We start from the raw sequence: 24,449 nt of genomic DNA, 5'->3' as shown, positions 1-24,449 counted from the left end.
TAGCTTCTCCCTTTGCACATGTCTGTGCACAGAAGAAGCTTATGTCTTCACAATCAGTTATCTTGGAGGCTACAGCTCCACGCTCTACTTGCAAAAAGTATGATGTTTGAGGTTCCTTGTCTCTTTTTACCTCTTTTTTACCTCATGCTAGAAATGCCAGTAAAGTTTGAAGATGAAGACAATACTAGTTGTATCTTCTGAGTCCAAGGCTTATTCATGCCCCCACTAGCCCAGAGCTTAGCTCCCGCTTTATTTATGTACCGGTGGCCATCTTTTCTCCTTCTAGAGCCATCAACTCAACCAAGAAAAATAGTTATTTGCCAAGAACAACAAAAATGATACAGTAGTAACCAGGATCAACTACGTTAATTTTTGTGGCTTTGAACCCCAACTTTCACTGACTGCCAAGTCACTTGGATTTACCCAGGACACCAACCTCATGCTAAAGAAGCACTTTGACAAATAAACAAAGACAACTTGGTACCAGCTCTCTCTTCTCAAGAAAGTCAAACTACTACTTCCATAAAGTGGTTTTAGAGTTGCTGTTCAAGCCTTGAACTGTTGCATCTGGATGGTGATAATTCCCTACTCCATGGCTTCCCAAACTCTACACTGGCACCCTTAAAATGCTTCCTGCACGCTGCCGTACATCTCAGCCAGGACTTGAAGAAATATGATCATATCACCCTCATCCTGATGGAATACCATTCACTCCCCTTGCAAGCCCGCACCATCTTCAAAAGCAGCTCTATCATTTTCATAGCCATCACAACAGCATCCCGCTTGTCTTGCAAAGAAGCTCACCATCTCTGTTGGTTCTCAGAACACCCTCAGGCTGCAGACTACGATGGTGTAACAAAGAAAAAACAAAGCAACAGACCTTTTTTGTCTATATGCCAGGATCTTGAACAACATCCCTCTATCTATGTCCAATGTTTCTCCAATTTATGAGAGGGGAAGACTCACCTTTTTAAAGAACACTACATTACAATACATTACCTGTCCAAAATCCAGCTTCTTCTCCTATTACTTCTTGTCTTTCACCATGTAAAGTGCTCTGCTGCTTTTTGGTTAGTTTACCAGAATCAAAATATCTTATATAAACTTGTGTACATAAATACATACATATACATACATCCAATATTGTGTCATCCCATGTTTCTGATCATCTTTAACCCCTCCCATGCTCGTGACGGAACCGTTCCGTCACGAGCCTCGGGTGGGCTGTGCTGGTGACGGAACGGTTCCGCCACGGCCCGCTCGCCGCGCCTGCGCACCGCGAATTCCGCGCCTGCGCTGACGTTCTAATGGGCGGGCGGGTCCGTGACGGAACCGTTCCGTCACAAACACAGCTCACCTTAGGGCCGTGATGGAGCGGTTCTGTCACGAGAACGGGACCGCCTCGCAGCCCCGCCTCCCCCTTAGGAATGCAGCAATGAAGGATTTTTTCGAAAAACTCAGTTACAGTGAGGCGCTCTGCCTGGTGTATACATCAGGTATCTAAATACTAAGTAGTGGTGTGGTGCGTACAGAGCGAGCGGAAAAGCCCTTAACCGCTAAAAATTAAAATCAAAGACTTTCACAGAAACTGAAAAACAGCGAAGCTCTCGCACACAATAACACAGGGTTTACAACTGGTAGACAAATAATAGTCAACACAACATATATATAGCACGAAAAGGACAGATGCAGATTCTTGGTTGTGTGTCTCAAGATAGGTTGTTTAATAGGTCCACAAACGGCCTTATTGATCCACAACCAGCCGACACGTGTTTCGTCGTGTGGAAATTATTCACAACGACTCTTCAGGGCTGGTGACAGAAAACAACAAAGTGTGTACAGTATTTGTTGAAAAATACAGCACATTTCCAAATCGAATTGGTGACTGAGTGTGACTATAAATACACCCATACAGTGCCGTTCGTCCCCATAAATCAAGATTGGTGAAGGGGTACTGTGACTAGGGTGACTGGTTTCAAGAGAAATTAAAATTACATTAAAGTGTTTCATGTCAACATCTCGTTTCTCTTATATGACTAGTTAAGCAGGGGCGTAGCTAGAGCTTGTGGCGCCCGGGGCTATCCCTTGGATTGCCGCCCCTGGCGGGGGGATGGCCGACAAAAAGGATGGCGGGCACTTGAAAGAGGTCCGAGAGACACGTAGTATCGCCGCTAATAGTTACCTCGATCATGCAAGTTACATGCACATACATGACACGTTCCAAGGCTACACAGTTGAATACACCGGTGACCGGCAGTACAAAGGAGAAAACACAGACTGCATGATCTATCCGCGAAAAACAACTAATAATTGCAATATATCTATCTAACTATCGATCTATCTATGGGCAAAGGGTAATCTATTATTTGTCAGCAATGTTCTGGATAGGAGGGGAAGTGATTTACAAGAAGCAAAGCCTCAAGACACTATTCCCTAACTCAAAATTGGTAGTACATAACACGTTACCCTTTGCATACTTTATTTATGGCTTGTGTAGTAGTTATAAACAAATAGATTTATATATAATAAAAATTTAAGAGGAGATAGTGGATTACATCCGTACAGTGAGAGGCAGGCACACTGAATAGGCCTTGTGAGCATCAGCAGAGATAGTATACTCTAAAGACATAGTAGCAAATAATCTCTGAGGAAGAAGAGTGTTTATTCCACATTAGATGGGTTGGTCTATGGCAATAACATGACATCTGACATATATTCTGTGGTATAAAATGGGAGTGGGGGAGGGCATACATGTATTAGTATACATTCTCCCCAGTAGCATATTTAATTTAGCCACATAAACTTTCACTGTCATAGCATAGATCTATATATTGTTCCATTAATGTAGATGCCCATAGATATATACCTAAATACCCTTTCTCTTTACTTATACACATACATATGTACACATCACAAGCGCAAATGCACATTAATATGCTGCTATTGATTGGTATTTATATGAAATCTGTTGCCTATTGTGAATACGCACTTAGGCAACCGTTCTCTTCAGCTCCAGAGCCCAAACTAGTTCTGCTTCAGACTCAACACAAAATGGCTTCAGTTTCTGCTAAATTATATAAACAGGCATTTGCAATGCAATAGGTCTTGCATTTACACGAGTTTAAGCTCTAAATAATGCCAATGCCTTTTATTTCTGTTTTAAGAACTAAAACACAAATAAAAGGCTTTGTTATTTGCAATGTCACTAGCTAAAACTCGCGTAAATGCAAGACCTATTGCATTGCAAATGCTTGTTTTATAGGAATTGTCTGTGAACTCTCTGCCACTCTGCCACTAAAGATCCTTTCCTCCCCTCTGAAAACCATTTAGCTCTTACCTCACTCAGCCTTCTGTACTCCTATTGTAGAGGTTGGCCAGCACTGACAAAGTCAAAAGCTGGTAGCCAGATACTGACCTAATGATTTTGCCAGTGCTTGTTTTTAATAAAGCATTTTACATCTGGGTTTTGGGAACTTCATCAACCTTTGTTCAAATATGTTAGAACAACATTGAAGGGATTCTGCACACTTGGAAATATTTTGATAGCTCTGCTCATTAAAGGGCTCGCAGAGCCAAGCCAGAGCATCGACTGGGATTTCCCAGTTTATTTGTTGGGTGGGTTGAGCAGGAAAGAAAGAAAGAAAGGAAGAAGGAAGGATGGAAGGAAAGGAATGAGGCAAGAAGGAAGGAAAGAAAGAAGAAAAGACCAAAGGAAGGAGATAGGAAAGAAAGGAAGATGGAAACAAAGAAATAACAAAGGCAAGAAAAAGAAAGGAAAAAGAAAACAAAAAGGAAAGAAAGAATGAAGGCTCAAAGAAGGAATCAAAAAGGAGAAAGGGGAAAGAAGCCAAGAAAGAAAAAGGAAGATAGCAAGACAGAAAGTAAGTAAGAAAGAAAGAAAGAAAGAAAGAAAGCAAGAACAAAAGCAAGACAGAATGAAAGCCAGAAAGAAGGGAAAGGAAAGAAAGGAAAGACTGCAAGAAAGAAAGAAGGCATAACTTAATACAGAAATCTACACAACCTATTTTGCTGTGAAGTAGCTGAAGTCAGATAAACAAAACGCACTCCAACAGCTATTTTCAACACCAGTGGCAGGATAACGGAACTGATGAGACCAGACTGTGCCTTTCTTACATTAAAAGTGTCCTGCTATCACTGGAGGCACTCGACTGTCCTGAAAGGCCAGGCAGGCATTGCAGTCTTTCGGGGTGTGAGCAGCTTACAGGTTGTACATCCCTGGCTTGAAAGGCAATATCAGACAGCTTGCACAGTCGTTCACGTTCTAAGCACTCAACTGGAAGCTCTCCTCCTGCTTGCCTCCCTGTCCTGCTTTTGGGGCATGAGTAGCCATCAAAATGAAAATCACTTATGGCCAACCAGAAGTACCTGGCTCTTTAGACTTTCACGGCTTCTATAGATTGAGGACCACGATTCTCTCACAAGAAACGATTTATTTTCAGCAAAATATCCCACAGCGGTGGCACAATCTCTCGGGGCTTGACCCTTTGGTAAACTGCACTTGCCTAACTTGAAGTCCCTAATAGGTAGTGCTATCTGACAGAGCTCAAAGAGCTAACCAATGTGCGTTCCTGTTGACTAATCCACGGCAACTGTGCAATCTGTCATGGTTTAACACCCCACACCCCTCTTGTGCTTCTGTCACTCAAAACGCTAAACATGTGATGTCATTCATTGGTGCTATACTTTGAAAAAATATTTGTATATACAGAAACATTCATTGGGTACTTTTCAGCCTGACAACCTAGAACAAAATGCCGTTCAGTCAAAGGCTCGAGGCTAAGAAGTAATGGATGGCTTACCCAAGCCCACACTCAAACAGTTTCTTAACAGTATGTGCCAACTTCATGCAATAGTATGACTTGCTATCTATCTTTACCGTAAGTTTAGGGTTCAAAAGTAAAGATGAAAAAAGAAGCAAGAGAATTATAAGAAAATATTTTCAGATTGTTTTGGCAATACTTTTTACCGCATGAAAAGCATACATTATTAGCAATTGGGCACAACTAGGCTGCACAATGTGTATGAGTAACAAGAGGTGACAATTAAGGTAATTAAAGAATAGAATCCACCCATGGCCCTAGAATACTAAAACGATTGGCGAACCCTGTATGTTCTTTGTGAGCCACAAAATGGTTTACAGCAGACAGCAAAGTCTAGTATACTCGGCCTGAAAATCATGCTACATGAATATTATGGAATGCAATGTTATATCATGGGTTTTTCATCTCGCCCTGTGTTTGCGAATTCCTTGTCCACCTGCCATTGTTGAGTATCTTGTTATGCAACGCTGTAGTCTACTGGAAGTAGTTTTTCTTTGCTGAGAATGTGTCTTGCCATTTTCCACCTACCTCGTCAGATTTGCTTGTGTTTCTGTTACAGTCTGTGTCTGGGTCTCTGCATCCTATTATGTCATTGCCCCTCTTTCCAATCCACAGGCCAAGTTTCCAAGTTTATTAAAATAGTTTTGCTATCAGCCTTCCTGTTCATAAGCAATGGATTTTGTCAGAAATGGTGAAAGACAATTCAGATTTATTATACCTTTGTGCTCTTTGTGCTTGATTGTATCTAAGTTTGAATTTTAGGATGTTAAGATTTGAGATATGTGTAGAAACATAAATACTAAATTATATTTCCCTTTACTTTTTCACCTAGTTAGTGTGCGCTCAGTCAGTGGGTCTCATGTTTCTGTTAAACCTTCAGTACTGCTTGTGTGTGTTGTATGCTTTGATTTGGTGTGTTTGGTAATGTCTGAAACACTATACCACGCCTTACAAAACTTCATCTTGTGAAATGTGGGCTAAATATATTATATTCAGTTTAAAAACTCTCACCTCTACATTCCACTAATGCAAGATGGTCTGCCATTTGATGTTTTTAAATGTACCGATTTTACTTAAAGTGATTTAGGAACAATGTCGAGGCAGTGGCTGACGAGGTATTTTTCTACGATCTAATAACATATTTCAACGCCTTGTCAAAGATAGTAAGCGCTATATTTAGAAAATACTCACGGTCCGGTCGGGGATCTCAAAGGGGTGGTGGTCTGAGCTGTAAATGCCATATCAGACATAGCGCCCAGAAGACCACAGAGTGCACGTGCAACCCTGAGAAGACACCAATGGAAACGCAGCTTGACTGTGCTGTTGTTTCTCGTTGTGGAAAGTCAAAGCGAGGATTAGGGTTAAACGGAGGGAAGTTCAGCCTCAGGCCCTTTCATATCGTTTTGAAGAGGAAGTGTGTGGGCGCGAAGTGCAGCTCTCGAACTAAGTGAGCCTGCTGTTGTGCTGTTCTTAGACTGTCTGCTGCAAATCGCCCTTCACTGCAGACTTCACTAATTTAGTGGCGCGTGGTGGGGCACTCGCTCGTTACTGTATATTTTAACTGAATGCCCTACAGCGCAGGGGCTGGCCGAATAAGATGCCCCGGGCCGTCATTGGTAGCGCTTTCACGCGCTCCAAGATTGACGGCCCCGGGATCCACTTATGCTGTACGTCGAGCGCTGCACCACCACTAAGCTAGGTGGTACAGCAATTGCAAGCATGTGCGCTTGCACTTACCTACACGTGCGCAGTGCTGCTCTGTTACAGCTGCACGTGTGGGTGACGCTATTGCCCCTAACAAAATCCTGGACTGTCCACGGGCCACCAGTGCTGTGTCGCACAGCGCCGCCCGCAAATGAATGCCGCCTGGGGCGAACCGCCCCCCCCCCGCACCCTCCTAGCTACGCGGGTGTAGTTAAGTCAAGTACTTCTAAGCCCTGAAGAGTCGTTGTGAATAATTTCCACACGACGAAACACGTGTCGGCTGGTTGTGGATCAATAAGGCCGTTTGTGGACCTATTAAATGACCTATCTTGAGACACACAACCAAGAATCTGCATCTGTCCTTTTCGTGCTATACATATGTTGTGTTGACTATTATTTGTCTACCAGTTGTAAACCCTGTGTTATTGTGTGCGAGAGCTTCGCTGTTTTCCGCCTCCCCCTTAGCGCTGCGGCGGAATAGCCGCCGCAGCGAAGGGGTTAAAATTAATCCACTTCTAAGATTTCCTCACACCATCACCAAATAAAGATCACACTCTTGTACATAGGCCTGCACTCTGCTGCTGCCCCACATATAGATTGAACATTGTCCTATAATATTTATACAATGCCCTACCAGTGGGCATGCTTTCTGCTGGGCTTTAAGAAAGCATGGGGACCTTATACCTGATGCCTACTTGCACTGAGTGCTTTCTGAGCATGAAGAGGGTGGCAGTGTTCATCTAGTGTTGGCACGGCCAGGCAAAAGGCTTTGCTCTCAAAGAGGCTTCTAAAAAGAGTCTTTCTGGAAGGTAAGCATATTTACATAGAGCTATCCTGCAAACCATTTTTTTTTTATGGAAACAAACTTTAAAGTGTTCTTTAAATGACTTTATAACTTTAGAGTCAAAATACCTTTGGGACTAAATACAGTCCTTTGAATTGAAATCTTTTTTGAAGAACCATAATGGGTACTTTCATCAATGCACCACTGTTAAAGTTCAGAATATATAGGCAGAAAGCTAAGTTGAGGCGAGTTGCATTTCATGAAGTACTATGCCACGTCATACTAAGATGCAGGAGTTGGTTAAACAGAGATATTATAAAGGTGTAGCCTTTCGCTTCCCTCCATGCCTTTAACAGAACATTGTTGATTTAGATATTTCATTTTTGGAGTGTAAGGTAGGTACTTTCCGACATGCCATCTGCAGGTTGGTTTCTTCTCATAGTATCATCTTTAAAAGGATCACTTCTCAAAGAAATCTTTTAAAGTAAATATGTTCATGTATTATTTGGACCAAACATATTATTTTGTCTTCACTCACAAATATATATACAAGGAACTTAATAATTGGGGTGGAATGCGACCTTCATGAGCAATAAAAAAGTTGATGCCATGCTGCTGTGGAGTGCCATAGGTTTCAGGCCTTATATAGTTAGGAATTAGCATTTAAAAAACCTTTAAAATTCACTCAAAAAACTATAAGTTTTAGGGGTGTTATAGTTAGCTTGACATTTCACTCATACAAAACCATTGAAATTGCTCCTATATAGTTAGTTGTACTAACTATATTTCGCACACCCGCAATCCACTGCTGATGATGTCACATATTACATCATTCACGACTAACCCTGGGCATAGTGGGGCGTAGTGGGGCTCCGCGGAGCTACGCGGAGAGGGCGAGAAGCTACGCCCACTCCCGCACTCCGCGTAGCCCCACTACGCACCTCCCTCCCGCTCTCCCCTACATACATTATTTAAGGAATTACAGTGATTAAAACAATATTAAAGCACTTACCTTGTCCGGGGCTCGTCCGGGGCTCCCTCTTTAGATAGCGTCCTTTCCTGGATACCAATGCGCATGCGCGGGCAGCGGCGCATGCGCATTTCTCCCGAGAAATGTGCATGCGCGGGCTGCCGCGCATGCGCATTTGTTTCCAGGAAAAGGACGCTATTCAAAGAGGGAGCCCCGGACGAGCCCCGGACAAGGTAAGTGCTTTAATATTGTTGTATCTAGGGGAGGGCGGGAGGGAGGCGGGTGGCGGCCGACTCGGCTACGCCCACGTAGTGTTGCCGGCTACGCTGTCTACGCAAAATGCGTAGAAGGCAACACTACGCCTACTCCGTGGGCGTAGCCGAATCGGGCGCCCACCCTTATTCATGACATGGTCATTGACATCACTGATGACATCTCAAATGACATCACTGATGACATCACTGATGACATTATCCAGTGAATGTGGTTTGCTTCGTTATTTAAATATGCATTATATATATAGCAATTTGCATTGAAGAATGAGTGGATATATAAAAATAAATATTTGGATGGAGGATTTAGTAGCAGTGTAATTGACTGTTTACTTGACCAATTTATAGTGTCTCACTAAATATAGTGGATAGTGACTAAACTGTTTTAATATCTGTATCACTTTGTCAGTTGTTGTGTAAACTGGTTCTCCAGTTGGTTACTGGCTATGTGAAAGTCTATATTAGTTATTGATTAGTTAACTGAGTATTTGTATGGGAGAGTGAATGTGTGTGTGGTTCGGTGGGGAGTGTGTGACTGCCCAAACAAGTGTGAATAGTTGATTCACTAGATATATGAAGTTAAAACTACATGTTCTAACAGTTGTTTGGGTGAGTGAATATCTTTATGGGTGTGGTGATGAGCAAATATATTTCTCAATGGTACATGTCCAACAAACTAGAAACATGTATGTGTCAGTTGTTGTATATAAATAAGTATACATAAGACTCAATGATTGTGTGAGTGACTGTATGGATAACTTTATATTTACTATCTAAATGAATAGATGAAGTTGTGTTTGTATAAGTGTGTAGCTAAGTAAATATGTAAGTATGATCCATTGTTTGCATAAGTGAGTAGGATGACTTCATATGTGAATAGGATGTGTGCTGGTGTGTAATGTCGATTTAGGTGTATAAGTATTTTTGGTAGTGTTCTATTGTTCATTGACAGCATGTATGAGTGAGTCTACAGGTAAGTGATTAGATGTGTGTATACATCTATGAATCACTGAGTGGGTTTTAAGATACTTGTATTGCTGTAACAATGGATTCAAATATGATACTCTGTATTTTACAAAGAGTGATGAAAGATTTTACTAGTGTATGAAAAGGTGTATGTGATTGTCACGTGGATGATGTCATCAGTGATGTCATTTGAGATGTCATCAGTGATGTCACTGACCATGTCATGAATGATGTAATATGTGACATCATCAGCTGTGAATTGCGGGTGCGCGAAATATAGTTAGTACAACTAACTATATAGGAACAATTTCAATGGTTTTGTATGAGTGAAATGTCCAGCTAACTATAACACCTCTAAAACTTATAGTTTTTTGAGTGAATTTTAAAGGTTTTTTAAATGCTAATTCCTAACTATATAAGGCCTGAAACCTATGGTTTTTTCAGTGAATTTCAAAGGTTTTTTAAATGCTAATTCCTAACTATATAAGGCCTGAAACCTATGGTTTTTTCAGTGAATTTGCAAGGTTTTTTAAACGCTAATTCCTAACTATATACGGCCTGAAACCTATGTTTTTTTCAGTGAAATTCAAAGGTTTTTTTAATGCTAATTCCTAACTATATAAGACCTGAAAGCCCACCAGGAATCTCCAGTATGCGCCAGGGGACTGCATTGCAGAGAGGTGTAATGAAGCCACGCCCCTTTTTACACCTCTCTGCAACGCAGCCCCCATGCATGTTTGAAGAGGGGGAACTAATTCCCCTTGCATACTGGGGGCCCCTGGGGGCCAACTAGCCCACCTTGAACCTCCAGTATTCGCCAGGGGGCTGCATTGCAGAGGTGTAATGAGGCTATGCCCCTTGTTACAACTCTCTGCAACGCAGCCCCTGGCGCGTTTGCAGAGGGGGAACTAATTCCCCTTGCATACTGGGGGTCCCTGGGGACCAACTAGCCCACCAGGAGCCTCCAGTATGCGCCAGGGGGCTGCATTGCAGAGAGGTGTAATGAGGCCACACCCTTTTTTACACCTCTTTGCAACGCAGCCCCCGTGCATGTTTGAAGAGGGGGAACTAATTCCCCTTGCATACTGGGGGTCCCTGGGGGCCAACTAGCCCACCTGGAACTTCCAGTATGCGCCATGGGGCTGCATTGCACAGAGGTGAAATGAGGTCATGCCCCTTTTTACACCTCTCTGCAACGCAGGCCACTGGCGCGTTTGCAGAGGGGGGACTAATTCCCCTTGCATACTGGGGGTCCCTGGGTCATATCTGCCCAAACGCCGATATTCCGAACGATTAAAATGACTATTCTTGAGAAACATTTGGATTTGGATTATCATGTCCTATACTTTGGAATTTTTGAAAGACTGACTTTGAGGATGCTATAAATTACTCAAGTCTGCCCGAATTGTGTGGGTAAAATTGATACCTAGTCACTTTGAATAAGAATGTACTTACGTCTCGTCTAACATTTGGAAGAAATATCTAGTTATATGACAACAGGATACCGACATAACTTGAAGGAAATAAGAACGCCCTGAAGAAGACCTGTTGTACAGAACGAAATGCGTCGGCTGGCTGTGGTACATAAACTTAAGGAAAATAAAAGCATTTGAATATACACCAAGATTCAGCGCTTCAATAAGGACTCTAAGTGATATGATTTGATTGGACTTATTGTGCAAGTGGTGCTGTGCCAAACTGTGGAATATTCTCCACTACTCTTCACTACTCACTCTCTACTACTCATTCTCTACTACTCTCTACTACTCTCTCTCTACTACTCACTCCCTACTACTCACTATCTACTACTCTCTACTACTCACTCTCTACTGCTCTCTACTCTCTACTACTCACTCTCTACTACTCACTCTACTACTCATTCTCTACTACTCTCTACTACTCTCTCTCTACTACTCACTCCCTACTACTCACTATCTACTACTCTCTACTACTCACTCTCTACTGCTCTCTACTCTCTACTACTCACTCTCTACTACTCACTCTACTACTCACTCTCTACTACTCTCTATTACTCACTCTCTACTACTCTCTCTCTACTACTCTCTACTACTCACTCTACTACTCACTCTCTACTACTCTTTACTATTCTCTCTCTCTGCTACTCACTCTCTACTACTCTCTACTACTCACTCTCTACTACTCACTCTCTACTACTCTCTACTACTCACTCTCTACTGCTCTCTACTACTCACTCTACTACTTACTCTCTACTACTCTCAACTACTCACTCTCTACTACTCACTCTCTACTACTCTCTACTACTCACTCTACTATTCACTCTACTACTCTCTACTACTCACTCTCTGCTACTCTCTCTACTGCTCTCTACTACTCTCTACTGCTCACTCTCTACTCTCTACTCTCTACCTCTCTACCTCTCTCTACGTCTCTCTCTATTAGTCTCTACTACTCACTCTCTACTCTCTATTACTCACTCTCTACCTCTATCTCTTTACCTCTACACCTCTACCTCTCTACCTCTCTCTACACGCACACATATACACATATATATATGCATATATATGCATATGCATTTATATATATGTATGTGTATATATAGCTATATATACACATACATATATAAACATATATAATCTGCATATCTATATAAATACAAATATAAATGCATGCATACATATACATATATGCATACATATGCATGTTATTTACATGAAAGTTTTAAAAACACTAATAAAATCAAAGCTAAAAAGCCACCTCATTACAAACAGAATGGCTTTAACTTAAACGAGGGCGAGATCTATTGCATTTTCAATGCTTGTTTACTTTGGTTCCATCACGAAGGCATTCAGATGTGTCACACATTTGCCATAAATTCTGAATGTTAGCACTCTAGTTGCTCATTAGATCACTGTAGTAAAGCTACTGCTCACCAGGGAAGTCTGCTGCTGGTATTCAAAGTGCATGTTTCAGTCTGCATGTCAGAATTCTTTTAATGAAATAGAAGAGGATTTGAGAAGTCACTCAAAATGTGCCCTAATTTTTCTTTCTGAAGCACTAATCATACTTTCTATGGCAAAATGAACCCCCTCATTTTGTTCCTTTTTAAAATAAATGTTTTCAGACTTACCACTTCATTCTAATCAAGATGGCTTCTGGTGTGCCATACTTTTGACATAAGTAAGACTGTTAGTGCTCAAGTTGTTCTTTAGAACACTCTGGGACATTTTGTCATTGGGCTATACTTGGGCTACATCTGGGTGATATTTGGGCTACATTTGGGCTCTTTTGTCTCTAGTGGCCATCTTGGGAGACTGCATGTCAGAATTTTTTAATGAAATAGAAGAGGATTTGAGAAGTCACTCAAAATGTGCCCTAATTTTTCTTTCTGCAGCACTAATCATACTTTCTATGGCAAAATATACCCCCTCCTTTTGTTCCTTTTTAAATTAAATGTTTTAAGAGTTACCACTTTATTCCAATCAAGATGGCTTCAGGTGTGCCATACCTTTGTAATAAGTAGGACTGTTAGCGCTCTAGTTGTTCTTTAGAACACTCTAGGAAGCTGCAGTAGAACACAAAGGAATCAACTGACAGTCGCTGTCCTTGTTGGATGTACATGTTTTACTGAGAATGTCAGACTTCATTCTCACATGACTGAGAAAGATAATGTGAATTCACAGAAAATATGCTTTCAGTTTAGCTTATAGATCCCCTTCCAAACCACTGTGGGAAAAGCATGAGATAATAGTTTTCTTTCAAACATGATTCATGATATCCCAGCAGAAGGCTTTTTCACATGGTAAAATCACCTTAGAACACACCACAATTCCTAAAATGAGTATGGTACCATCAACAAATGATTTATAATGTAACTAAAGTCCTAAAACCCTCTATTAACTACAATGCTTTTTAATGAGGTGCTATCATGTATATTGGTCCCAAGATGGCTGCCAACACTTCTTGGATGAAGTGCTGACAGCTAATCAGATCTCACGCGTACCCCGTGATTTTTCCCAAAAAATAAAATTGGGGGGGGGGAGGACCTGGAGGGTCCTTGTGGGACCCCTGAGCAGGCGTAGGCAGGCAGGGTGCTTCTACCCTGCCCCCTTTTTGAGTTCTACACGTTTGTTTTTCTGCTTTCCTGTGCCTCAGTCTACCGAGGTACAGGATGGCTGCCAACAATTTCTGTTTTGGAGTGTTGACAGACATTGGCAGCCAATCAGAATGCAGCTCGTACTCTGGAAGGTACAGAGTACAGTCAGCTTACAGTAAGCTTACAGTAAGCTTATATAGATATATATGTGTTTTTGAAGTTAATTTTCATAAAAAACACTGGAGCAATTTTCACCAAATATAGAAAAGGCACTTCTGCGTACCAGTCCCTACAATATTGCAAAGTTTGGTGTAATTCCATTCAGCGGTTCAGGCTGTAGCCGTGTCCTAACGTCCTATCGAAATTAACATGGGGAAAACACATTTTGGGACCCCCCTTTTTTCTCGGCCCCCGCTTGATGAATCCCCCCAAAACTTTCAGGGAAGGAGCAGAACTGAGCTGGCCAAAATTGTGGCAAATATCACGCAATTTCCTCAATCGACGCCAAAGTTATTCCCAATAGAATGTTGTGGATTTCCTATGGAAACTAGGTCCTAACTATATGTACCTACTGGCTATCTTAATGAAGGCACATGAACCAATATAAAATCATGGGTTTAAATAGCTAAAACCACTTTGTAAATATCTTATCCATGTGCTCCCTCTTCATACACAGCCAAAAATCAAATTCACTAGCAGCATCACAATAAATATATAAATATATAAATAAATATATTTTTATATAGCAGAAAAAAAATGTATAAATACTTTTAAATAGCAGCAATATATTAGCAGCATTTATTCATATCAAAGAAATTGTTATATCTCCACAGTTCCTATGATATGATTTTACCATTGTGATGTAGTTGTGGCCAAGTGGCCCAACTTTCCCTTTGAAATGCCATGTAAAGAAATCCTATCTTCTTATACCTTGTGCAAAATACCATGCTCAGATGAATAAAGTGCTAATGTAAGCATAATTAATAAAGGGCAAAATAGTGCTACGTGAAAATACCACAGATAAAATGATATTTAAAATTGCATATCAAAATTCCCGGTTTAAAATAGATCATAAAATTGTATTGACTGTCAAAAGTGCATGAACAGACTTGTTGCCAAAATTAATTGCAGTATAGCACAAACCTCCAAACTTGTTTCATTAAGTAAATACCTAATCTGATCAATCAGTTGTGCAAGTAGAATAAAGTGCAAAAGTGACATAGTATATACATATACATTCTCATTGTCCCCTAAATTCTCTAAGACTAAATTCACATAAGTGCCCTGATCATGATTAAATCTTGCTTTTAAAACCACTCTTCAGTACTCTGTTTCAAACCATCCAAGAAAAAACCAAGAAAAAACCACAACCACTTTCATCAGTACCCTGTGAGATTGTAACAAACATGTAATATTTAAGGGCACCAGTATACCTCGCATCATGTTTTTTTTAATCTTTGTTTGTATTTTCTCCATTGAGTGTGCATATGGCGTACAAATTAGGTCCCATCTATGTTATTAGGGGTACTATATTCTAAACAGATTTATAGGACTTTTTTAAAGAAAGTTATGTAGGTCTTCCCCCATGTTCATCCCATTCGGGATTCTTGTATCTAATAAAATTATATATTTAGATTCAAGCTGCCTGAGTTGTTTCTCCCTATTGCCACCCCTTATATTCTTGGGTACTAAATCAATAATAATAATTCAAGTTCTTATCATGAGCCAGCTTGACATGTCTGGCCACCGGGTAGTTCTCATCAGAGTTGACAATCGCGCGCAAGTGTTGTAGAATTCGGTTGTGGGCTTGCAACTTCTTGCTACCTACGTACTTTAATCCGAAAGTGCACTGTAAAACATATACCGCAAATTCTGTGCGGCAGGTGTATGATTCTTTAATCCTTATGGGATTGACATCAAACGTTGTGCAGTATTCACTGGTGTTTACTGGTGTTTACACCAAATTTGCACTTGCGGAACCCCGTTCTACTCATTACCCAATTCTTGGATTTAACCACTTCGGGACTAGATTTGACTAGAGCATCCCTCATAGAGGGAGCCCTGCGAAAGGTGATGACCGGTTCCTCAGGTATTAGTTGTGCTAAGGTAATGTCAGTTTTTAATAGGGGCCAGTGTTTTCTTAAAATCCTCCTCACCTTGCTTTCCTCCGTATTAAACGTGGTGATGAGACTAATCTGTTTCTGTGCATGGGTAGGGTCTGAATTATCTATCGACTTGATCTCATTGCTCGACCCAGCTAGATAGTCCTCTCTACTGTGACTGTTTGCCTTAATTCTGGCTTCTTCTAGCTCCTTTGAACAATACCCTCGCGCCAGAAACCTCTAATGTGCCTCTATTTGACATGCCTCTAAATCTAAATCAGAACTACATATTCTTCTCATCCAGAGGAACTCCCCGTAGGCTATGCTTCTGATCAAGTGTCCCGGGTGCGCACTCCTGGCGTGTAAAATTGCATTCCCTGCTGCGTGTTTCCTGTGCAGTTTCGTTTGGATGGTGTCATTCTTCACACAAAATGTTAGTTCTGCTTATGTCTGCCGTGAAATGCAAATTCAAATTATTTACATTTATGCTTTTCACAAAATCTCTGGCTGATTCCTCTGTACCTCTCCATACCATGCAGATATCATCAATGAATCTCCAAAATTGGACCACATGTGAATCAAACAAGAATTTGTGTGACCCTCTGAGAACATGCTCCTCCCACCACCCTACATGTAAACATGCATAGGTGGGGGAGAAGCATGCTCCCATCGCCACACCCCTCTGCTGTTGGTAAATTTCCTTATTAAAAAGGACAAAATTATTAGTAAGACATAAATGAATCATTCTTAAAAGCATAGCATTATGTTGTTTATATGCAATACTACGCTGATCCAAAAAATACTTAACAGCATTTAGACCGTCTGCATGTCGAATGCTCGTATAGAGGGTACTAATATCTAGAGCAATGAGAACATAATCAGTTTTCCATTCTATGTTGTCTAATTTAGATAAGAAATGTCCAGTGACCTTAATGTACGAAGGCAGGTTTTCAACAAACTCATGTAGGAAATGGTCAACATATCTGGAGACCGCCTCCAGAATACTCCTCTGAGCAGAGATGATTGGTCGCCCAGGGATAGGTGTAATACATTTATGAATTTTCGTTATGAAATAGAGGGTAGAGGTTATTGAATACTCATTTTTAAGGAAGCCATGTTCCTGCTTAGTCAATAACCCGTCCCTCTTCCATTGATTCAATTCTTTATGTATATTCTCTTTTAGGCATTTGAAGTCATTAAAAGTTCCCTTTTTGTAGCATTCTTTATCACTCAAATGCCGATTCGCTTCTTCCAAATACATTGTACGGGCCAGATAACAATATTTCCTCCCTTATCTGCTTTATTTATTATAAGGTTGGAGTTGTTACGTAATTTTTTCATGAGGGCTGCATATTGTTTTTCCATGTATCTGTGTCTTTTCACTTTCCTTGCAGTGACACATTGTAGCTCCTTTAAGTCCTCAACTACAATGTCATTGAAAGCATCTATCGTATCCTTCGGCATGAGCGGAATGAAAGTAGAAGATGGATTAAAATTGCTGGCACAGGGGAAGTTGGTTCTAATACCCATATTATGCAGATCCTCCTGTGTAGACATACCTTCATTTGCATCGTCGGTGGCCAAGGCCTGAGCCACCCTCAATGCATTGGTATCTGCTAACTGAAATTTATATGTGGGTTGCATTAGTTTAGTTATTTTTGTTGCCTGATCCTGTGCGTCAGCCAACTTGAAATGCTTCCTCAATTTCAGTTTCCGAATACATTTAAAAACATCTATCCGAGTTTGCACATAATTGAACGAATTTTTAGGACACAATGATAACCCAAGATTCAGCAATTGTATTTCAGCTTAGGATAATACTATATCCGAGAGGTTAACTACTGTATTGTCCAATAGTAGATCTGTGGTGGTTTCTGTGATCCCTCTGTATATATGTATATGTCATCAATGATCTATTTTGAAATGTCAAGGCAGGAATGGGGGACCCCCTCTATAGGACTATTACGGTCAGGGAAAAGAGGAGAAGAAAATGCATACAATAGTAACAATATTTCCCTCATAGACCATTATACATTTATCGTGCAACAAAGTTCACATGCTTTTCCAATACATTTTAGAAAGTACACCAGTGACAAGAAAAGGTTATCTCAAAATCTTTTTTTATATATATATAGTTTATCAAAACATTTCATAAATTTTTTATCAAAATTACTTTTTTTCTCTTTTGTCATATTATACTTTTCAAACACATGGATAAAGGATACAATCTCATAGTACAAACAATCATTGGTATATTTCTTTTTTAGCCATGATCATTTCAATATTTACATAAGAAAACATATCTGACAGCACACCCCTGGTTAAACTCAAACACAACCATACATACTTCCAGTCATACCGCTTCTTCCAGTCTCACAACAACAATCATACTATATCTGTACACGGTAAAGAAGAGTCTCCAATGCCATGCATGAGACTCCGCACTAGGTCGACGCGCGTTTCGGTGGGTTAAAGGCTCTTGGACAACCACCTTCCTCAGGACCTTGTCAGATATACCACTTTCAAATTCCCAGGGGACATTCAATTAGAGAGGCCAAGTTTCTCCCATTGACATAAGTGTAGTCGGGCACCAAAACCAAGTCCAATGATGTATAATGCACTGTTGAAACTCCCTCAAATGGGGAGTATATGGACATAAGGAGGATAATCAACTTAGCGGATAATTCAATCCAAATATGGCGGAGGGCAGTGCGGTAGGATACTTCTTAATTTAGTAAGCAGCACAAGGACAAGGATCTCAATGGTGAGGTATCTTATTTACATATTTGGATCCCGACCTGCGTGGTTTACAAGTTACCTTCATTCCATTCCAAATAGCCTCTGTGTCGGCCGCCCACTGACACCTCGAAAATGCAAGAATGTCATCAGTGACTTTATTAATGATGTTATTGGAGAGGTATGGTGCAGCGGCCAGGGCAGTTGACTTCGGAGCACAGGGCACACAGTTGGATCCCCGGCTCCTGCGGCAGATCAGCTCAGCACCATGTGACTCTGGGCAATAGTTCACTTAATTTCCACGACGGCCCCCAGTGCCTTGAGACCCGTAAGGGTGAGTAGTCCACGCTTTACAAATACCGGATTTACGATTGAACATGTCATGAGTGATGTAATATGTGAGTTTATAAGCAGTGCATGGAGGGGGACTAGTAATAGTTAGCTTGCTGAACTGTAACTGGTAAATGTCCGTGGTTTTTCATGTTTAAAAGCATTACATTATGACTGACATTGTCTTCGAACTGTAACGTCACTTTAGCATTAGCTTTTTCAGTGAATTTCTGTCGCTTTTTGTTAATGTAAAGTGAAACCTTATCACCATAGCTAACTATAAAATCATAAATTCATAATAAACTTTGTTTTTTTTTGTGAATGTTTTTCTACCATAAATTAGTATCTGAGTAGCATAGCCAGGTATAATGGCAAATGTTATCTTTTGTTTTTTCCTATTGTTTATTTATAGTGTATTTTATTTCTCCCACTTGTCCTGTGGTAATCCTACAGGATTCCTAAAACCATTGGGATGGTCCAGCTGGAGATCCGTGGGGGTTGCTTCCTATCGCAGGTCTCATGTAAGTACTGCATGACCGTCAAAAAGCAAAAAAGTTGTTTTTACTATGAAAGAGGATTTCTTATTTAAATTTGAGTCTACAGCTTTTCAAACTGGGTTAAGTGTAGTTCATGTCACTGTACATCATTCAATATAAACTGAGTAGAATGCTCAGCTTGCCTGGTAACCTCCAAAAACTATATGCTATGATGATAGCGAGGAATACAGATGCAGTAGTACTGTATTTTATGAACAGATAACAGTGTCAAGTGTTGGATCCTTTTCATCAAACTGAAACACAAATCCATTTGGGTATATACCAATACAATCTTGCTATAAATAAAATGTAGTATTTCATATCAGCACATTATTTATTCAAATTAATAAAAACCAACATGTTTTATCTGTCTCAGAGTCTTGTTTCCTACAGCCTTAACTAAATATAAAGAAGAGACAAATAGCTTACCTTCAAAAATTGGACAGAGTCGTCTCCAGCAGGTTACGGCCCCTTGGCTTGTGTACTGTCCTACGGAGATCTCGAGGAAGAACAATGGGATCCCACATGTGAAGAGGAAGATGAGGTATGGGATGAGAAAGGCACCTGGAAAATGAAATATATAAAGGTCTCATATGTCTTGGTGTAACTTTCAATCTTTGAATGCTGGCAACAAGACACCACATGTAAACCATAATTTAAAGACCAGAGAGAACTATGGGCCACTCCTACTGTTTTTAGTTCCATTGTCAGTACACATTGGACGTCATTACTGAATCCACAATCACTCATTATATTCACTCACAGCTCCTTGCTCAGTTGTCTTCTCCTGCTTAGACTCTTTTCTTTTCTCTAATATATTGTTTGTGTGATTTCCGAATAAGGGCTAGGTGTACAAAAAGATGAGTCCTTATTTTATGAAGCAACCTATGTACAATTATCTCACATGTAAAAATGGCCAGTTACCAAGAACAGACCGCAGAATGGCCTCTGTATTGAAGATTAATTAGACCGCCAGTATATATGACTCTGTGATTGGCTACTAACATAGGTATGGTGGCCTGCAAGGAATAACAGAATAACAGATCTTCATACCCACATTAGCATTTCCCAATGGGAAACCTTTTATTCATAGCAGCCCATGTCCCTTAAAAAAAAAAAAAAAAAAAACATTTTCCTGATTTGTAAACTATCAGGTGTAGCAGGCAGTAGTCCCCTGAACTACTGTCTTTTCTCCCAATGAATGCTGACACCATTCACAAAGGGGAAGGTGTTGCAAGGGTTCAACTTCCTCTTTACATATGTCCTAAGAAATGTTGCTAACTGAATAACCTATTGAGATGCATTTAGTAATTAAATACGGAATGCTACTTTAATGTGCCTTACTAATTACAATTTGGTATGGGCAGTCAAAAATGATTTTCTATCTGTTTACAAAAAAAATCTGTTTACAAAAAAAAATGATTTTCTGACTCACCAAATAATACATATCAAAAAGCAGTTTTTGTAGTCGCAAAGCCTGTGTTTTTGCAAATTCCATGCTTGTCAATCAGAAAACGTTTTTGTAGATCTGGCCCATGATTTGCTCTTTCCCAGAAATAATGTATATTATATCTGATTGGAATTAGAGCTGCCATGGTGACAGTGAGGTTTTACAAGGGGAAAAAACCTTCAACAAGGTGCACATTTGTCACATTTGTCACCTTCCAAATACTTTACAATCTATATAAAATGTGTTAGAAACTGAGGCTTCTGGCTGGCAGAATATGCACCTTGTCCAAGCAAGAGCTACAACCTAGTCAGGGTAAGTGAAATACACAACCTAAATTAACCTAAATTAACCTGTGCTCACCCTCTCGTAGCTTGGCACAGAGCAGTCAGGTTTAACTTACGAGGCAATGTGTAAAGTATTTGTGCGGCACTTTCATAGAGGCAATGTGTAAAGTATTTGTGCGGCACTTTCATAACAGTAACACAGTGGAAACACCACAGAAAGACCCCACACTCATTTCATTTCAAACAACAGAGAATATTTTTTTGACTAAAATAAGACCAAAGCAACATAAATCTAAAAGGTAGAAGTCGACATATTGACTTTTAAAGATTAAATTAAAAAAGACTGCTTAGAAATCAATAGCGCTCAATGGTTACTTGATGTTGCGCTGAACAGAGATAAATCCAAAGTTGAGTTTGACCACAATGGAGAGCAGGCTGGCTATAGGACCAAAGTAGAGCCTGCTGAAAAAGTACCTTATACGAAGCAAGCATCAGCGTCGAGGACTCCTTGCGTTGGTTCCGAGGCCCGTCTCGGTTCCGAGGCCCGCTGTCAGTGTCGAGGAGTTGGTGCTGAGTCAGAGTCAGGCCTCACAGGGGCATCTTCGGATTGGCGCTGCATTGTTGTCAAATCTCGCCATCGAGACAAATCTGCACTACGTCAGAAAGCACTTCTTTGGTTCTGATTTGCACAAAGGGATCACTGGGTCACTTTGTGCAGAAAATAGCTGTAGAATCCATTTCTGAGGCCCAGGTCTAGAGGGGGCACCCCAGGTAAAGGTAGGGCTCACAGATGGCAAAGTTATAAAATGCCTTTTGTGACCCTGAGTCTTTAGAGAACAGGAGGCAAGCCACAAGCCCTTAGAAAAACTTGGGTTCAATGATGTAGCAAACAGGTCCAGTCTCCCTCACTCCCAGGAAAAACACAGTAGGAGAATACAGCAGACAGGTAGCAAAGTGGCAGCCCCTCCTACAACACATCAATCTGCAGGCAGAAGGCCAACACATCAAAGCAAAGTTGCAGTCCTGCAGCACAACAGTTCTTCTTTCAGGCAGAATGTCCTTCAATCAGGCAAAGTCCTGATTTGGTAGTATCAGGGGTCCAGTACTTATACCCAAATGTGCCTTTGAAGATATCAAGGTCTCCGCCTTTCATGCCCTGGATCCAGACTCACTACAAGGGGCTATGCAGCTCTTTGTGTGGGGATAGGCACAGCCCTATTTAGGTGCAAGTGTCAGATCCTACCTCCCAATCTACCTCAGGAAGGCTCATCAGCCTGTTGATGGGCCGTCAGGATGCAAATGTCACACCCCTTCTCCCTTTGTGTAACTGTCTAGGGGGAATTCGCACAGCCCAGCTGTCACCCAATCCAGACATGTATCCAGAGACAGGAGGCACAGAATGATTGAAGTAAGAAAATGCCACCTTTCTAAAAGTGACATTTTCAGACTTACAGTTTAAAATCTGATTTCAACATAAGTTGTGATTTTAAATTGTGAGTTTAGAGACACCAAACTCCAAATTTCTGTGCTCAGTTTTAAAATATAGATTTTTTTTACTGTTGGGGCATGCTCTTTGCACTATTATGCACTAATTGTTTATGGGGCGATCTTGCTGAAACTAAAGTACTGATCGCTCTTCCTAAAAACCACATTGCCGATTGTGACTATGGGTGAAAGATATTGCATTAGTTGGGGAATCAATTGGGGGACTTCTAAAGCCCTCACTTGGTGACTTTCAGTGTTCTTTGCACATTTCTGTACTCCTCTTACTTATTCCTCCTAACTTGTCAGCGAGATGTCATTTTTCTTTGTTGGTGCACTAGTTGTTTTAGTGGCGAGGCTCTATATTAACCAGATGAATCAATCAATCAATCAATCTGGGTGTTATACAGCACGCTACTCATCCATGAGGGTCTCAAGGCGCGGGGGGGCAGCTCCTTCTCAGTCGATGAACAGGGTCTTGAGGTCATTCCTGAAGGGGTGTAGGTTCGGTGAGCATCTGGTGCTGATTGGGAGTTCATTCCAGGTCTTGGCTGTGATGTAGGAGAACACCCTTCCTCCTGCTCTGTTTCTGCAGATGCGGGGGACCTCTGCTAGTGCGAGGTCGGCGGACCAGAGATTCCTTTTGGGTGCGTGGAAACAGACTCTTTCTTTGCGATATATGGGTCCGAAGTTGTGGAGGGATTTGTAGGTGTGTGTGAGAGGCTTGAAGGTTATTGTCTTCTCGACGGGGAGCCAGTGTAGGTCGCAGAGGTGTTGCATTATGTGTTTGTGCCAAGGAGTCCAGAGCACGAGACTGGTCATGGCGTTCAGGATGATCGGGAGCTGGTGTAGGAGGGTCATGTTTATGCCGGCATAGAGGGCATTTCCATAGTCCAGTCTGCTGGTAATGAGTGTGTGGGTGACGGTCTTCCTGTGCTCAGGGGGGATCCATTTGAAGGTCTTTCAGAGGATGCGGCGGCAGTTGTAGCTGGTGGAGGTGACGGCGTGAATCTTGTGGGTTTTCGAGAGGGAGGCGTCCAGGATGATGCTGAGGTTCCACTTGTGGTCTCTGGGGGTGGGGGGCTCCCGAGGGCAGAGGGCCACCATGTGCTGTCCTAGGCAGAGTTCGAGGGTCCCATGATGAGGAGCCACAGATATGCAATGGATAAGCACAGAGAATGTACCAAAAGCAAGCCTTCTGTTCCCGTCCTCCATGCTGGGAGAGGTGTTGCATAGCAGCCAGAGCGGCTGAATCTGCAGCACAGAGTGCACGGTTCTATCCCTGGCGGCAGCTCAGCTCAGCACCACGCGACTCTGGGCAACAGCTCACTTAATGTTCCCAACGGCCCCAGCGCTTTGAAACCTTAAGGTGTGATATGTTTGTAATTTACAAATATGAATTTATTTTACAAATAGGAATTCATTATGCTGCCGGTAAGCCCAGCCATAATGCACCACGCTGTATGACCGAAGGCGCGCCTAAGGCAAGCCCGTCTGCGCCCGTCCGCGCCCAGACGGGCCCAGGGCCCCAAAATGCTGCCCAATCTTTGGCATACTCCCCTGCTGCACTTAGAAATCTCCAGCAGCCCCCCTGCGCTCTTCTATCCACAACCTGGGACCGCTTGGCATCTCTCGGCATTGCGGCCGACTTGGTCTCTCCCAGACTCACCCGTGCACCCGAGTTGCTCCCTGCGCCGCCGGAAACTTGCATCCGTATATTGTATCTCAACACCCGCTCTCTTCCCCAACACCACGCTGATATCTTTCTTTTGCTGATCACGGAAAACCCAGACATCCTGCTGCTCACTGAGACCTGGCTATCCGACCTATCCCTCCCTGACATCCTGGCTGCCCTACCCCCTAACTATTATCTGCTGAACGCCAACCGGCCTCACGGCCGCCGTGGCGGAGGGGTTG

At 41.6% G+C, this 24,449-nt stretch overlaps 1 protein-coding gene across 2 annotated transcripts in view; it reads right to left on the bottom strand.

The window, feature by feature from the left end:
- LOC144769598 (sodium- and chloride-dependent GABA transporter 2-like) overlaps positions 1-24,449 on the bottom strand; it is a 762,140-nt gene that overhangs the window by 558,520 nt on the left and 179,171 nt on the right. For both annotated transcript variants that reach the window (XR_013598730.1, XM_078653757.1), the window contains exon 3: positions 19,746-19,880. Coding sequence is in view for 1 of the 2 variants with exons in the window: in XM_078653757.1 (XP_078509883.1) it covers positions 19,746-19,880 (135 nt within the window). In the remaining variant the exon portion in view is untranslated. The remainder of the gene's footprint in view (positions 1-19,745; positions 19,881-24,449) is intronic.

The sequence above is a fragment of the Lissotriton helveticus genome, chromosome 1_1, assembly GCF_964261635.1.
Source record: "Lissotriton helveticus chromosome 1_1, aLisHel1.1, whole genome shotgun sequence".
NCBI classification, from domain to species: domain Eukaryota; kingdom Metazoa; phylum Chordata; class Amphibia; order Caudata; family Salamandridae; genus Lissotriton; species Lissotriton helveticus.
The sequence above is the reverse complement of the archived record's forward strand: the minus strand, read 5'-3'. Positions and strand labels throughout refer to the sequence as shown.